We start from the raw sequence: 16,884 nt of genomic DNA, 5'->3' as shown, positions 1-16,884 counted from the left end.
TTGCTGACTGGTTGTATTTTCCCATCATTCACCTTGTCACACATAAACCCCAGCATAGAGATGTCATATGAAAACACCTGAAGAAATCTTGTATAGTACTAAATAATAAAAAATATTGATTTCAAAATATATAGGATGACCAAAACCCTTTCTATATCCATATTTTTTGTTTAATTCTGATAGCCGGAGTGGTTCAATCCATTTTTTGGGAGCCAAGGGGGATTACTGGGCAGTACTAAAAGCAGAGAGGGGAGCGCTGAAATGGTACAGCCTGATAGATAGAGGAGCAAGAGACAGTGTGTGTGAGCGGAATAGTAAAAAGAGCCCCCGAGACGAAGAGGGGGTGCATGATGGGAGGAAGGGAGCGAGAGCGAAGGAGGGAGGAGTATGGTGGAGTGGAGGCACAGAGCCAGAAAATTGCATTGCGTGCTTGGTGATTAGTTTACCTCCCGGGTCTCATTCTCTCTCACTCCCCTCCTCTCACTCTCCTCTCACTCCCCAGGTTCTTTTCTACCTCTAGTAGCTTTTCCTTGTGTCTTTGTCTTGCCACTTTCGCTGCCTCTCGCCTCCTTCCACTTCCTCTGTCACTACATCACACTGTCACTTCTCTCTATTCTCTCCTCCTCCTCTCGCCTGCTCTCCTCCACTTTCTTGGCGGTTATCTCCACTGCCTCTCCTCTCTATCTCTGTCTCAAACACCCCCCACCCACCCCCCACCTCCCCATCCACCCCTCCCTTCCTCCTCTTTTTCTCCTTGTGTGCTGACTTGGCTCTCACCTCCATTCTGGTTCTGTGTTATCTTCAGGGCTTGAAAAACACATAATGCCACCTAACCTGCAAGAAAGCCCATCAAACCTTAAAAAAAAAAAGAAAAAAAGAAATTGCGCTGTGAGATGATTATGTATTTTTGGTTATGTGATAGCAGCGGGACAAACTCCCAGGCACAAAGGAGATTTACAAAGAGAACTTTCAATCAATCGGTAAGTCAGGGAAGCATTTTAACACCATCAGCCAAGCCCTGCTAATTATAGTCTTAAGAGCAATAAACATGAGCTTCAAGAGTCTTGCACACTACAACAGAAGTGCTGACACTGAATTGAAGCCAGCCTCCACACAGCCCCTTTTTGGTTTGGTGCTCTTTGAAAGCAAGTGGGTCAAGCCTTTTCTTCTTAATCCGTATATAATCTGGCCCTTCCTCTGCTTGAAGAGCAGCCAAAAAAACAGTAAAGGAGGGGCGGGGAGACAGCGAGTGAAAGACAGACAGCAGGAAAGGGGGAGAGAAAGAGGATTTCACTTCAGACTCTTTATTTTTTTTTTCTCCAAAAGAAAAAGCATTTGAAGGTAGCAGAAGGACGCGCTGTAACATTGCTGTTGTGAATTACTGTAATAACCAACAATCCTAATATTTAGTCGCATACTGACAAATTTTTCCCAGTGGCAGAGGAAATCATATAGCAGCATGTGTGTATGTGCCTCAGGTAAATATTCTACAGTACAGAGCCACGACATCAGCGGCATTGTGCCATGTGCTTGAGAAGTTAATAAAGAAATATCACTGCGGTTGACACTTTAACCTTTAAAAAACAAACAACAAATCGAAAAGCTACTGCCTCTCCGCATGTCCTCAAAAAAAACAAAAAAAAAACAATAAAAAAGATTGAATATGAAGAGTGGAGCCCATACCAGCATGCAAGGGGTGAGAAGCAGGGCATTGCATGGCTTAAATACCTTAAATTGGTTATGTTACGTCAACTAATGTCACCATTTTCGCTAAGTGTTTTAGAGCTGAAACAAAGTAAATCTGCAGGTACTTGCAAGTATCTGTTCGTGCTAGACCCATTTTCTGATTGGTAGATGAAGATGTGTAAAACTGGCCGAAACAACAGAGGAATCTGGCTGGAAAAAATGTTTTTGGGAAATGTCACATACCTCATAGATTAAGAGTTCAGGCTAAGGTGACTGCAGGCTCGGCGTATTCAGTCTCTGTGTAAGCTGCAATTGGTAATATTGGTCAGAGCGGCGTTCTGTAGTTTGAATTTTAACTGTTGAATGAAATCAGTCATTTAATTAAGCCCTGCCCTTCATTTGATTACCCATCTGAATATTGGATAGCACTGCAGATAGCTGCTAAAGCCCAGCTGAAGTGATCAATAGGATTCTGTATCTGAAGGGCAAGGCAACTGATACAGAATCTGCACCTCCTTATCTGTATCATTCTTTTGTCCATTATTGGAGAATGACCCCAAATGATCTTAGATCAGCTCATCATCATCTGGCTGTTGTCTATCTGAAGTCTGAGAGGCCTTCATCGTGTGACTCGTGAGCCTCTCTTCTCCTCTCGCTTTTACATTGTCCACTCCTGTTCCTTCTGTTATCCTTTCTATTCCTTTCTTCTCCTCCTTTCTCCTCCACTATCGTCTTATATCCCTTCCTCCCATTTCAATTTTTTTTTTTTTACCCTCTCCTCATCTAAGCTTTCCACTCGTCTTAGTGGTGGCACAATGTCATGTGATCACGGTGCAATGAGATGGGGTACCTGAGGACCGTTGCTAATGGTGACAAATGACTGGCTGTGCAGAGAGGAAAAGAGAGAGTACAGCAAAGAGGAAAGCTCCTGTTCCTGCTGGGGGTCAGTGTTTCCTATCTGCACAGACACAGAGGCTTTTTGACACTGCCACATGAAATGTGAAACACTATCAGTTTTCTTCAGCATCTGAATCATACAGTAAAGGGAACAGTTTGACATTTTTAGAAAATACGCTTATTGACTTTCTTGCCCAGAATTACATGAAAAGATCTACAGCTTAGATTAGCATTAAGACAGGGCTGTTTCTTGGCCGAGCGCCGACGGCTTGGAGTCTTGTCATCACAGTGAAGTTGCCAGGCGGAAACTCCTGGAACTCACTGCTCATGCCAAAGAAACAGTGCAGCACATATCCTCCTTTACAACTGCAACATGTTGTCTATAACCTTTTTGTTTTTATTTTTACCTTGGCACAAAGCTAATGTGTTAGCTATCTTCCCCTGCTTCCAGTCACAATGCAACTTGCTAACTGTCTCCTGCCTGCAGCGTCATACTTAACACACAGATATGAAACTGGTATTCATCTTCTCATAACTTTTGGCAAGATGCAAATAAGTGTATTTCCCTAAATGTCTGATGTTAGCTGCAGGGCAAAATGGCAGTGCCGGTGCTTAGTTAGCTAAGTAGTTTTGCTCTGCTTCTACAGGAAAAAATGGACACGGGCCAAAACATTTCAATAATATTAGAAATTCTGGTTGTTATCACAATAAAATGGACTTTATTATAAATGACAATGGTTGTAAAAATGTCAGCTTCATGCGTATTAACATTAGGTAGGATGCCAACAAGCTAACGTCAGTTACTTTTTACCATCAGTTTCTTGTATGTAACCTTCTATGAAGTTACTGTATCCCTTGATAAGGACAGGTGTTGGTATTCATGCACATTTGTTTTCCAGTTTTTTCACATCACTGCAACCGTGGCAACCCCCGCCAGTGTTGTATCAAATAATTTAAACAGCCTAAATTCAAATGAACCCTAACCCTTCCATAGACCAGTTTCCCAACAGACATTTTCACTTGTCATATTAGGAAAAGCACACACTTCCAATAACATTAACAATGTTTTCATTCTACTTAAGTGCCCCAGTAACCTAAGCCATTCCTACTGTGACGCATCAATATGTCCGATGAAGCAGAAAACTACAGAAGATTTGTATTTAACCAGTAACATTCTCACCTGTGTGAGTCACCAAAAATATCCATCATAAATCACCTCCTCTGGACAAACCACATGAGATGGTGTATACGTATGAAGTGTTATAATTACAGTGATAATATTTAGTCAAGACATCAGAGGTGGTTAACCAGTGCGCACTCAAAGAACTGACAGGGCGGAGCAGAGTTGACACAGCATCGCTGATCTCGGCTTGCCGCTCCCCTTCGCTTTCAGCTTGCATCATGTCAGCCCTGTCTCCATTCAACATTCCAGCAGCCCACGGTGAAGGAATCGCCCAAAGGCGCTGGTCACAGATCGTTGTGTGTTTGTATGTGAGTGTATCTGACTCGCCTGTGAGACTCAGATCCTCGCTCAGCCACACTTTCATCCAGGGCTATTCACTGCCATAAGGAGGATAAAGACATATCTGGTGTAGGATCAGTGGTACACAGTTAAAGGGGAAGCCCACTGAGCCACATTGAGCCACAAAGTGTTACTGGAAAGTGCAAAAATCCAGGTCTTGACATATATAAACGGGGATGTTTTTTGAAAACACCTATATAATGTTTTCCTTTCCATTCTATTGCTCTCCTGAGATGCAAAGCTGAGGAGATGTTTGCTGTAACAGCTTTTTTTAGCACTGCACAAATTGGTGAGTGATGAATAACACAACACTGACATCACTGTTAAGCTCCCGCCAGAGCCGTGATACTTTCATTTACTGTAAAGGGCAAAAGGAGACCGATTTGTGAGGCAGTCTGCTGAAGTGTCCTTGAGCAAGACACTGCCAGTTTTTTCTTTAGCTGACCTGTACTGCTGAATTCGCTATGAAATTAGTGAAAAGAGAACTTTGTCCTTCAAGAATCACCAGAAATACTATTGGCTATTCATACATTGACAACTATCAGTGTGTTCTGACTGCTGCCATCCTGGTGAAGTAACAGTGCTCAGGGGGACGGGAAAATCTGTCCCTGTTACACTTTAATAAAAAGCCACAACAGTTTGTACAGTAAGTGCTGCTTCATACAGGCTCACAGGAGCATGAAAGAGGATAATTTTGTGTGTTTTTGAGTTTGAGTGACTATGATTGCTACTTGCTAATTCTGGTAATTTTGACTAAAAGGAGGAAAACTTAAACTTAGCTGAAAGGCTGAAGCTGAAGGATGCAGCATTTGAAACTAGGCAAGGTTGTTCAACAGAGAGCAGACTGAGAAAGAAATAGATGTTTGATCATGCCCATCTCCACACTTTATTGTAACACTTGTTCACTACCATCTTTCAAAGCAATGGACATGGAAAAACCACTAAAATAGAAATGATCAATCAATAGTTTAGTCAAAACACACAAAAAAATATATCCATTTCAATTTTCTTATGGCCTATGATGCTGCCACCCCAAAAATCCTCAGATTCCCGAAGCTAGAAACATCAAAGTTTTGGCGTTTTTGCTTCAAAAATGACCCTAACAATGAATCGATGATTAGAGTAGTTGCTGATTAATTTTCTGTCAGTCAACAAGGCAATGATGAAAGAGTACCAGAAGGGTGGAGACAAAGCAAACCAGTACAGAGAGAGAGAGAGAGAGGAAACAGAATGACCATGAAAAGGCAGTACCTGCTTTAACTGCTACCCTCCTTCCCACACACACCCACACACCCTCCACCACTGTCCTCAGAAAAAAAAAAATCAGCATGGGTTAAAAAAAAAAGAAAAAAAGAAAAAAAAAAATTCCGAATGCAGAAATTGAATTCTCTCTTGGACGCAGGGCGGGGTGTTCGGGAGAGTTATGAAAAGAGGGAAAGATACAGAGAAGTGAAGATCCTGAGCAAGAGAGGGAGAGAGATTTAAATCTCACTGATAAAGGAGGTTTAAACCTCATTGAGAGTCGATGTGCGGCCCCTCGGAGTGACTCAGGGTGTGACTCATTGCAGCTGGCATTGCCTCCACCTTATACACACACACACACTGACACACACACACACACACAAACACACACTACACACACTCTCACAACCCCTCAGGCCTTGTGTATGTTATATGTCCCCCATGCTTAGTGTTCTGTCAGATTCCACCTGTTAACAGAAGATGCATAAGCTTCATGCTGCTGTAATAGTAGCCTACTTGTGATCTTCTTATGAATCAGCTTATGACAAGATATGAATGCAGTCAGAGCGGCTGAGCCTTCCCACGAGCATGACTTAGAAGACAGATGCTGTTAAACTTGGCTAGGTGTGTGTGTGTATGTGTGTGTGTGTGTGTGTGTGATCCTTCTAACCACCCACTCAAGGGATTAGTATAAGGGTGACTGGATGACTCATCGGTCAATGCCTTTGGAGGAGAGGGAGAAACATTGTGGCCAAGCAGCCAGTCGTCCACATGGTCTGTGGGTGCAAGGGTGTGCGTGCGTGTGTGTGTGTGCTTGTCACTCCACCTGTCCCTCACTGCAGCTCATGCTCAGATCTCACCATGTCTGCTCATGCAAACATTGTAATTACAGTTTCATATCTGTCTCTGGGCTTTACAGCTTCCTTTGCTTAGTCAATTTGAGTTGCAGGCAAATCTTGTGTTTCTGAAGATAGTGTGTGTGTTTTCAGTTGTGTACGTGTGTGTGTGTGTGTGTTGTAGTGCGGTGGTGGTGGTGGAGAGGGGGTTAATGGTTGCCTGTGTCTCGACAGCAATGGCAGACGGCTGGGCTTGGAACACGACCCCGGCACAGCGTTGAGCTGTTAGGCCATGCGTACGCTGCTTAACGAGCCATGAGCAATCGCTATGATCTTGCCACAAATAATTCATGAGGAGCCCTGTAGAGGAGCCATGGAGCTAAAAAGGGGGAGGGGGGGGGCAGAGAGGAAAGCATCAAGGAGTGGACCACAGCCTAAGTGGAGTGAGGACGGGAGGCAAGGGGGAGGAAGACAGAGAGAGAGATCCATCTGACAAATGTGTCTGGAATAGAAAGGAAATCCCCTATTACCTACAGCACTGACAAGTATGCTTGCGCGTGCTTGTGTGCCCACAAGTATGTGTGTGTGTGTGTGTGTGTGTGTGCGCATGTGCTTATTTTAGGGAGCTGTTTGTGTTACTACATCTGAAAAGGCACAGTGGGAGTGTTAACAGTGTGCATCACAATCGCGGGATGTGTGTGAGATTCTTGTGAAGGCATGTGCTATGTGTGTGTGGAGATGTGATGGAGTGAGTTCAGATTTCTCTGACAGCCATGAAACCCAAAGTGTTTAACTGTACAAGTTTTTTTTTTTTGTTTTTTTTTTGCTGAAACCAAGGGAATATGAACTAACAAACTATTATCAGAGAGGAAAGTGTTGGATGTGAGTTTGTACAATGAGAACTATAAAATAAGATTGATATGCTTCAATATTGATGCTAAACAAAATACAAGTGAGCAATAATGATATTGATATTCAGTCATTGAAGATGAACTATCAAACCAGGTATCCGTATATTGTTATATCATCCATGCTCTAAGAATGGTACTGTTGGTTTACCAGTTTGTCAATCCACCATTTTCAGTAACTTCTGCTATTAAATTTTGTACACTAGTGCCACCACGAGGTTTGACTTTTTTGGTTTTTAGTGAAATTACCTAATACATTGCCATGACATTCATGATGACCCTGAAGGTTGAATACTAATGACTTTGGTCACCCCCTCACTTCCCCTCTTGTGCCACCAACAGTTCCAAGTTTTCCCTCAGCAAGTGAAATATCTCTGCGTTTAATTTATGTTTTTGCGACATTTTGCACAGATTTACATGGTTGCCAAACAATGTATCCTAATGACTTCCAGTATGGTATCAGTATAGTATGAGATTCACATCTGTGGTTTTGAGTGAAAAGTCTCAACAACTATTGGATCTATTGCGATGAAATTGGCTACAGGATGAATTTCAATAACTTTTCCTCTAACACTACTGTCAGATCAAAAATTATAAATAAAAAAAATAAAACTTTAGTTTATGACCAAATACCTGGAAAAACGAATCAAATCCCCATCATCCACAGCTGCAGTATGTGCTAGTGCTAACCAACAAATATTTTAGCATGATAAAACTCTGAAACAGGATGGTGCTCAACATCAGCATGTTAGCATCGTCTTTGTTAGCCTGTTAGCATGCTGACGTTTAGCTTTAGCGCAAAGCACCGCTGTGCCTAAGTGCAGCCTCACAGAGCTGCTAGCATGGCTGTAGACTATTTTTTCAAAGCGAAACAGCTGCGGAGGCCATGAAGATTAGGCTACTGTTTCTGTCGGAGGCACTACAGACCAGTGAGACGTATCAGTGGAACACACAGACTAATGGAAATTGGGGGATGGAGACAAAGGGCCTGTGTAGGTCTCTGTGGCATGTCATTAGTGAGGGAAAGGGGGTTGACTTGTTCCATCTGACATTTACCAGTCCGACTGAAAATGTCACGGAATGCCAGCCTTTACCTCTGGATATAATGGTGCCTCTTATAGCCCAGAGCAACTGATCCCAAAAAAAACCAAACTTTTGTCCATTTTCCACTGTCCCAAGGAAGACCACCATCCCTGTGCTCCGAAATTTCCCTGCCCAGCCGGACCTTTGTCTGTTCTTGATCACTCCTTGCATTAGCAGCCTTGGCTCAGTGGGAAAAGGATGCTATGACAGAATAGATCCTCCTGGGAGGGATCTATTGTGTATCTTTTGTTACAGTAAAGTATGGATAATAAATGTATACAGTATGTGTACATTTTATGACAAAACACTTTAATCTGGGTGATAGTTTCCCTGTCGCAGTCAGACACAAATTCATATTTGCTTTCATTTTCATGTCTCCTTCTGTGAGCAAAAATAAGAGCTACTGTAACTGTTAGAGGGAGATTCGTTGGAAGAAGAAAAAAAGAAGGAAGTTATTTCCTTGAAAATGTCACATTTATTGATTTTTTTTTTCTTTTTTGTTATCTCTCACCAGATTATTTTCTTGGCCATGAAATAATTATTTTTAATATTATTAATTTAGTGATCACAATAATTTTTTTTGGTCCGGTTTGTCGTCTTCACATACAATAAATAATACATACAATATAATAATGAAATAATGTAAAAATAACAACATCAAATCAAGATCAGAGTAAATGTGCCAAATCAAAATTATTTTATCATCCCAGCGTATGTGGAGATAATTCATTTCTTATTATTAATTAATATGTGTCATCTCCCCAGATTTTATCACATTTAACTGAAAGTCTAGAGAGTTGTTTAGACTTGTATTGTATGCAACTGGTTGAAGCTTAAATCTCAGTCAAAACAATAACCAAAAGCAATCAGACCCTACTAGATGATGCATTCTTTAGAGTGCACTGTTCTCAACTTCATTTCAAATTAAACAGTAATCTCTTTCCCAATGGCTAATGCAGAAGCTAATTATGTTGAAACCCACTCATAAGCAGTTTCTGGTTTTGTTTGTTATGCTGCAGTGAATTTGTGTCTCACTTTTAGGAACTGAATTTAGATCCATGGCCTCTCAATTTGTTTTGGTGAGTGCTACTGTCTAGTCTATTTCTGTCCGTGCTACACTATTGTCCTCGGTTGACTGCCTTCACATCAAGTGCTGGATTTATTTGGCCACTCTGCCAGCTCAGGCAGATAGACCCTGCAGCTATCACCCAATATGCAATGACTGAAGTCACAGTTAACAGTTAAGATAACTAAAAACCACTATAACTGTCATACTGGTTTCAATGATTGTTTTCTCTGCAGCCAGACCTGGGCTAACTTGTTTGAGGAGCTGAAGCTTGTTTACAGGTTGGAGAGGAAGAAAGGCTGCCAGACTGCTGTTTTCCTTTCTTTTCGTTCCCTTGATTTGCTTTTGTTGGATGGATTGATGTTTTTACCGAACCAAAGTCCAGAGCTTCGATCCACAGAATGTTTTCCTCATCATTGTTCACCCCTCCTTTTCTACGCACGTTAATTGGTGGCTCCAACTGCAGTGTTACATTTCAAAAGAAATGCACACCCAAAGAAGATAAGGATCTTAATGAGCTATATCACAGCCATGAGCATATTACATTTTTTTTCTCAGCAGTACACAGTGATTCTGTCTTCTACTTAAAAAAAAAAAAAAAGCAGCGATACGGCTTAGATTGCAACAGGAGCTTGATTCAATTAGCTGCCACTTTTCGGCTGCATTACCTACCATCTCCCTGGCTTCACCAGAATCCCTCCACCATTATGAAACCCCATCAGTTATGAAAATAGCTGCTGCAGCAGCTGACAATATGGGTCATGTGGTGCACTTAGGAGAATGATTATTGCCTTGCTTACTATATGCATCCTATAACAAGTTGAATAACCACACCTTCAGAGGCCATACAGGGAATTGTAAAATGTTTTTAATTAGGCCATACCAGTGCTGTTTCTCTGATTGCTGCTTTACACAAGGTGGTCATACCGTGGAGTCGATTTGCCAAGATATGTAAGAAGTTGCCTTGTGCCGAGGGAAGAGGTTGCTTTCATCATGAGAGTGTACTCTAATTGGATGTAGACTGATTGGCAAAAAGAAGAGGTGGAGTTTTCCCAAAAGTTTTTCTTTTTTTCTTAGCCACGCTCGTGGTTTGTTTCCTTTCTCTATTTTCTCTGTTCTATCAGTCGTAGAAAATCAAAATCCACATATTTTTGCCAGAGATTGTTCATCAATAGACAAAATTCAGTTTACTAAGCAGAACCTATAATGGTAAATGCAGATGTGTTTTTGTGTGTACATTTGCGTTGTTTTCTTTATTTTTTTTGTGGTTTATCATTATTTTATAGATACAGCCTGTTTCGGCGACTTGTGTTGACAAAAGTTTGAGAATTCCCTGTAACTCATTCAGAATCTAATGATAAACTCCTAATAAATGCAGATGGATATATTTTCTGGGTATTAAAAATGTAGCTAAGCATGCCCTCTAGTGTTGTCAAAACTTAACCACGGTGCAGGTGGAATGTGACTTAATTCTGTCTGTATGTCTTTGGGTCGCAAAACATCACTTTTGTATTAATAAGGTAAAGTGTTCATCATTACAGACGCTCTCTACAGACTCTGTACTTCCTCTCTCTGCAGGTACATCCGCACCATGTACCTCGGCATACAAAGTCACCGGCAGAAGGAGAACCAGCGGCGTTTTTACTGGGCTATGATGTACGAGTATGCCGATGTCAACATGCTGCGACTGCTGGAGACCTTCTTAGAAAGCGCCCCTCAACTGGTGCTCCAGCTCTGCATCATGATCCAGAGCAACAAGGCTGAGTGGCTGCAGTGTAAGGAGTTCCCTAAGGCTCTACATGAGTAACACTCGAGTCTGGTTTTGTCCGTGTGTAGCTCAAGACATTTCTTGTATCTCTTGTGCTTGCACTGTGGTCATCGCATGCCGAGATGCTTCCATATTTTACTGCCAATCAGTTCAAATATCACTTTATTTAACGTGTGCAATATTCTACACCATTGTATCCGATTTCCAACGCTCATCACTCCTGTTACTGAAACCTCTTTTACCATTCCAGTTTCCTCATGCATTGCAGTTACCCAAGGAAGGCAATTCAATCATAACAAGTGATACCCCTCTCTGTCGGGTTGTCTATAGAAATGCCATCAATACATTTGCTGAGAGGCACCATGCTGCTGCTCTGCAGATAATCCTCTGTCATTTTTCATGCAGCAGGTTACTGCTCTGACATATCTGCTGTCTCTACTATTATACATGTCTTAAGGAAACTGAACTGGTGTACTAAATGGAAACTGTGTTGTCTGTATGACCTATGATGATCTTAGTAATAATATGCCTTTCAAAAATGTGATGAATTGCTTTGGCTGAAATGAAACCTACTGTACACAGCAAGTGGAATGGCAGCCAAGTCCAGATAAAATCCAGATAACCGTTTGGATTATGCTTTATACTTCAAATGAAACTGGATTTCTCTTTCAATTTTGAAAGAGGTTTTAGAATCATTTATCAATAGCTCTCATTCTTACCATTCTTAGTCTTTCTCTGCTTTTACTCTTTCCTTGCTTTCTGTCTCTATTCTCAGGTTTTTCTGCCATGTCCTCCCTCCTGTCCCTGGCCTGGGTGCTAGCCTCTTACCACAAACTACTGCGTGATTCACGTGACGACAAGAAGAGCATGAGTTACAGAGGCGCCCTGGTGCATCTGTTCTGGCGCCTTTTCACCATCTCTTCACGGGTGCTCTCCTTTGCCCTATTTGCCTCCGTTTTCCACATCTACTTTGGCATTTTTGTGGTGCTCCACTGGTGTGCCATGGCTTTCTGGGTCATCCATGGTGGCACCGACTTCTGCATGTCCAAGTGGGAGGAGGTACTGTTCAACATGGTGGTGGGCGTGGTCTATGTCTTCTGTTGGTTCAATGTACGTGAAGGCCGGACGCGGTACAGAATGGTGGCCTATTACACTGTAGTACTGTTAGAGAACGCCATCCTCAGCTCCCTTTGGTATGCATACCGCGACCCAGCCACCACTGACGCCTATGCCTCTTTTGCCCTCTGTGGCGTCTTCCTGTGCTTTGCCTCAGGTGTGGTCTGTATGGTTCTCTATTACGGGGTCCTACACCCCATGGGCCCACGACTGAGGGTGCTGGCCAGCTCCTGCTGTGCTGAGCTGCTGTGGGGCCTTCCATTACCCCCCGAGGCCGAGCCCATGGCTCCCACACCAGGCCCCCGTGGCTCTCAGGCCACCCCCACACGGGGTCTGGCAGGGGAACATGTGGAGTCAGACGAAACAGCCACGGACACCTGCCTTCCGGTTTTCCAGGTGAGGTCCACAGAGCCTGTGGATGCAGCTGGCAGGCCCATCCGGCCTGAGGGTCCTCTCATCAAGATAGACATGCCCAGAAAACGCTACCCAGCCTGGGATGCACACTTTGTGGATCGGCGCCTGCGCAGGACCATAAATGTGCTGCAGTATATTAGCCCTAATGCGGTGGGCATCAGGTATAGGGACGGTCCGCTTCTTTATGAACTCCTGCAGTACGAGTCCTCCCTCTGAAGGCATCCTCCTCTGTCTCCCTCTCTTACTCACAACGGTGCACATGCGTTTACTTTCTTTCATTCTGCTCTTCCTCCTCTCCAGATATTATCTCTTTCCATTTGACACTTGGCTCAATCCTTCTCTCCTCTACGACCATTCAATTTTCCTGCAGGAGATGTGTGTTTCGTAAACCGAAAATCTGTCAAGACACTCTAAACACACAGTCATGATTTATTTTTGGAAAAAACATACAATACAGAGAGAAAATTATGAACCTACAGTATCTTATGTGATATATACAGAAGTCTCATATAAATCCCTCTACATACAGGAGGGCTCTGTATGAGTGTGTAGATAACATATGAATGTTTCATTATGAAATGTGTTTAATGCATTATACTGTATTGGTGATTCAACCTGTGAATACTTGTGAAGGGCATATTGTATGTCCCTGTGACATGGGACTGGTGCAAAGCCTGATGGGAATGATGGAGGAGAATCTCAGAGGGGGCAGGTCTTTGCACATCCCAACATTTACTGCCATTCTTTATGTAAATCACTGAAATGAATGATAATGTTTACCAAGTCCTTAGCCCGTAAAAAGCACTGACATGTCTATCATGATACTGTAAAATCTAGAAAGGACACAATCAAATTTGTGTCTAAGAGAAGCAATTCAAAATGGATTTTCCCTCCGTGAGCTTTCGTGGCTCAAGTGCATCCTGGCTGTACTATTTCTGTTCAAACTCCTAAATGGTAATCACATCATGTATGGAAGAAAAAAGAAGCACACTGACCTTCAATCAGTTACACCCACATATTTCAATTTTTACAGTGCAGACTGCCCTCTAGTGGAGGCGAGCTGTAACAGCATGCCTTACGTGGCCAGATTTGCCTGTAGTTGTGACAGCACAAAATATTAAGATAACCTCTTGAGGTGAAAAAAACACAATAAAAGAAATGTAGAATGTAGTTGAAATGAGCACAATGTTTTCTAAATTGGTGGGTAGAAAATCATATTAAAACATTCCAAAGACTTTTTTTAACGATTGTAGGTGTTAAGTAAAGGGTAGAAGGGTAAAACTGTGTGTTAACATGCACTTTTTTTTTTTTTTTTTTAAATTGCAAAGACAGCCTTCAAAGAATCCTCCACCATTCCCTTCTGAATCCTAGAACGTACTCCCTTTTTCAACCTCCCTGTTTTGTTTTCTTATCAACAAATGTTTTAGGTTGATTAATATATGCTTATTGGGTGCAAAGACTTGAAATAAGGTCTTGAGAAAAATATGACAAATCTGAGAAGATATTTCTATGCTATTATACTTCAGTGCGTATTTGTGTCCACATTTATAGTCATTGACATAACTATATTTTGCCAGAGCACACACTTTTTTACATAACAAAACATGTTGCAGTGTTAAAAGGTATACTCCTCAACATCAGTGTGCCCTCAAAGAGGTTATACTCTTATATGGGTGTACAGGGCGACTGTTCTGGCTTCCGCTAGCACAGTTGAAACAAAGCCAAATCGCATCTTACAGTACTGTCTTTCCAATTTATCTGCCCCCTTGAACCAGTAGAATGAGTCCGTGCAAAATGTGTGCCATCTATAGGCCTGCTGTGCAGCAGTTATAAACTGATAGACAACTCCCGGCTGAACCTGCGGGAGCTCTCCACCACAGACACCCACGGAACGACCACTGTATTCAGTCGTGAGGGAAAAAAAGAAAAAAAAAGAAAACATGCCTTCTTGGTCAAAGGAGCTTGACTAAAATTTCCAGAGAGGGCCAGTGAACAATTCATTAGAAAAATGAATGCATTTCATACTCCAATTTTATCTATTTACTTAATGGTTCATCTGAATATATAATGTGTGTTTTTTACATTGTAGTGTTTGGCATGACTTTAGTATGAGGCATTAGTACAAATGCACCCAACAAGGGAGGCCCAAGAGCCCTACACAAAATAGAGATTCCTTTTCCCTGGCTCACTGGCTTTCTGCTTAGCTGTGGCCACGTGCCTGCTAACATCGTACTGTAAAAGGCAGATGTCATGTAAGTCCAGGCTAAAGGCGAGAGGGGGTTTTTGCCAGGGTTGGAAAAGAACATGAGAACAGATTGTGATAAAGGGCCTGACTGAAGTATGACTGGAGTTCCTCGTGCGCATGGGTGAGAAAGTGTGAGTGTTTACCTCTCAGCATGTATTGTACATCCTACAGTATGTATTGTTAGAGGATCTAAGTGTGCTTGCATGGTGGTGGGTGTGTGCGCATGCTTGTCCGTGTGTCTCTTCAGCCCTTTCCCACAGTTCTGTTCTCTCGCCGATTGTTCGACTCCATCCTTGGTTGCTGCTCCACCCTCTTCCCCATCTCTACTCGTGCTGGGCCTTGGTCACCCGTGAAACACTCTCACACTCTCTGGTAACTGAACAACGGGGTTGAGGCTGAACAACTGGAGATCCTGACATGAGAACATGCAATGAGGTACACTGCCATAACCAAGAGCTTCAACATCCAGGGTCTGCCACCCTTCAGCTTAAAAGCGATGTTCAGCCCTGAGTAATTGAGAACTGTTGGGTCAGCTAGGGTGGAGCAAACATCCAACACACCATATGTATAAATATACATGTGTATGCAAACAACCAACTTGTTCATTGTTTACCATAGTAGCCAGAGTAGTTCTTCTCTGTTGTAGTGAATGAACAGCCATGTTAATAGTTAGTCAATGAATGAATAATGAATTATAGGTATTGTTAAACTAAAAAAAAAAAACTAAGTAAAACAGCCAATACAGGGGTTCCTCAGGACCAACAAACAAGACCACTGAACCAGCTGACTCAGGGGTGTCTCAATGCAGTTCTCATCCCCAGGCATGTCCTCAAGGGTCTCCATTTTTTCCTTAACATATTGCATCCTGGACCACTCCTCGGCTGGGATTGTACCACTAAATTATGGTTTGCACATTTTGTTTTTGGGAATGATTACTCATTCTTAGTATTGGGAGGGGGGCGGTTTTTTGTGGTAGTTGGCTGCCTGGCGTAAGGTGCATCCTTTCTAAACACTGCTGACCTTTTCCAGACGTGGACACATGTCCAAATCAGGTGCAAATACACTGTGATTCATTCATTTTTGTGTGTGTGTGGGATGACGGTATTATATAGCATCATAAACAAGATTATGTACTACTGGGCTGCATTTCATCTAGTGGTGCTTAATGTCGTATAACGCAGAGTATTTACGCTTGCGTAACTGTGTCATTAGAATATTAGTAATGACGGTTAATTAAACTGATTAATTTTAATTAAGTCCTCAAAGAGTCTATATGTACAAATCTGGATTTTTATGAAACATGCAGTATATTTTATGTATTTCTACAGAACAATCACCATTTTGCCACATTCTGTATTTAGTAAAAAGGATTAGCTAGAAGATGGTTACTAAGTGGGTTTTAGTTTTTATATATTTTTCTTGTTTTCTTTAAATTCTACACGGGTTTCAAGAGCTAAGCTACACAAGAGTGCAAGTGGAAGCCGTTTCTATACTGTACAGTGTAGTATTCAGGCTCCCACACTTTATACCATAAACAAGGTCACAAAGAAATCACCTGCAGAGAATTGTTTTCTGTCAGGTTACCTGCCCAACTCTACATCCCTCGACAGCCACAACACACAGCAAGAGCGTTTGAACAGCAAGTTTGTTCTTCTCAGTCCTTGTTGTGCCTTGTTACTTTGGGTGCTTCAATCCAGCCATGGCAGCCAGGTCCGCAAACAACAATGCCAGTGTCTTTCTTTACTCTTTTCATGTGCCAGCACACTCACCAAGATGACAACACCAAACGATATTCCCCTGTCTGTCTCCACAAAACCAGATCAAGCCATGTTCTCAATTGTGTCAGCTTTCACCTCAGACCACTACTATTTAGTCTTAGAGTTTCATCCAAGTTGTCATCTAAAGGACTGCACTGTTACCTAGTTACAGTGTTACAACTAATCTTCACAGTGTGACAGAACCAAGTACTGTGGGTACTGTGTGAAACCCAATTACTGGTTCTTTCAAAAACATAGGACAAATAGTAAGGCAATACTGAACATCTTCTGTACTTGAACGTAGGGTTCCTCATCTTTATTACGTTTGAGTAAGCTGAATCACT

The 16,884-nt window shown here is 42.2% G+C and overlaps 1 protein-coding gene across 1 annotated transcript in view; it reads left to right on the top strand.

The window, feature by feature from the left end:
* The window catches only part of xkr6 (XK related 6), a 48,946-nt gene extending 36,192 nt beyond the window's left edge, over positions 1-12,754 (top strand). Inside the window, exons 2-3 of the mRNA XM_022737870.1 lie at positions 10,819-11,015; positions 11,784-12,754. Of these exons, the coding sequence (XP_022593591.1) occupies positions 10,819-11,015; positions 11,784-12,754 (1,168 nt within the window). The remainder of the gene's footprint in view (positions 1-10,818; positions 11,016-11,783) is intronic.
* Positions 12,755-16,884: the final 4,130 nt, after the last annotated feature.

The sequence above is a fragment of the Seriola dumerili genome, unplaced genomic scaffold (assembly GCF_002260705.1).
Source record: "Seriola dumerili isolate Sdu_G_001 unplaced genomic scaffold, Sdu_1.0 BDQW01000025.1, whole genome shotgun sequence".
In the NCBI taxonomy this organism is placed as follows: domain Eukaryota; kingdom Metazoa; phylum Chordata; class Actinopteri; order Carangiformes; family Carangidae; genus Seriola; species Seriola dumerili.
The sequence above is the reverse complement of the archived record's forward strand: the minus strand, read 5'-3'. Positions and strand labels throughout refer to the sequence as shown.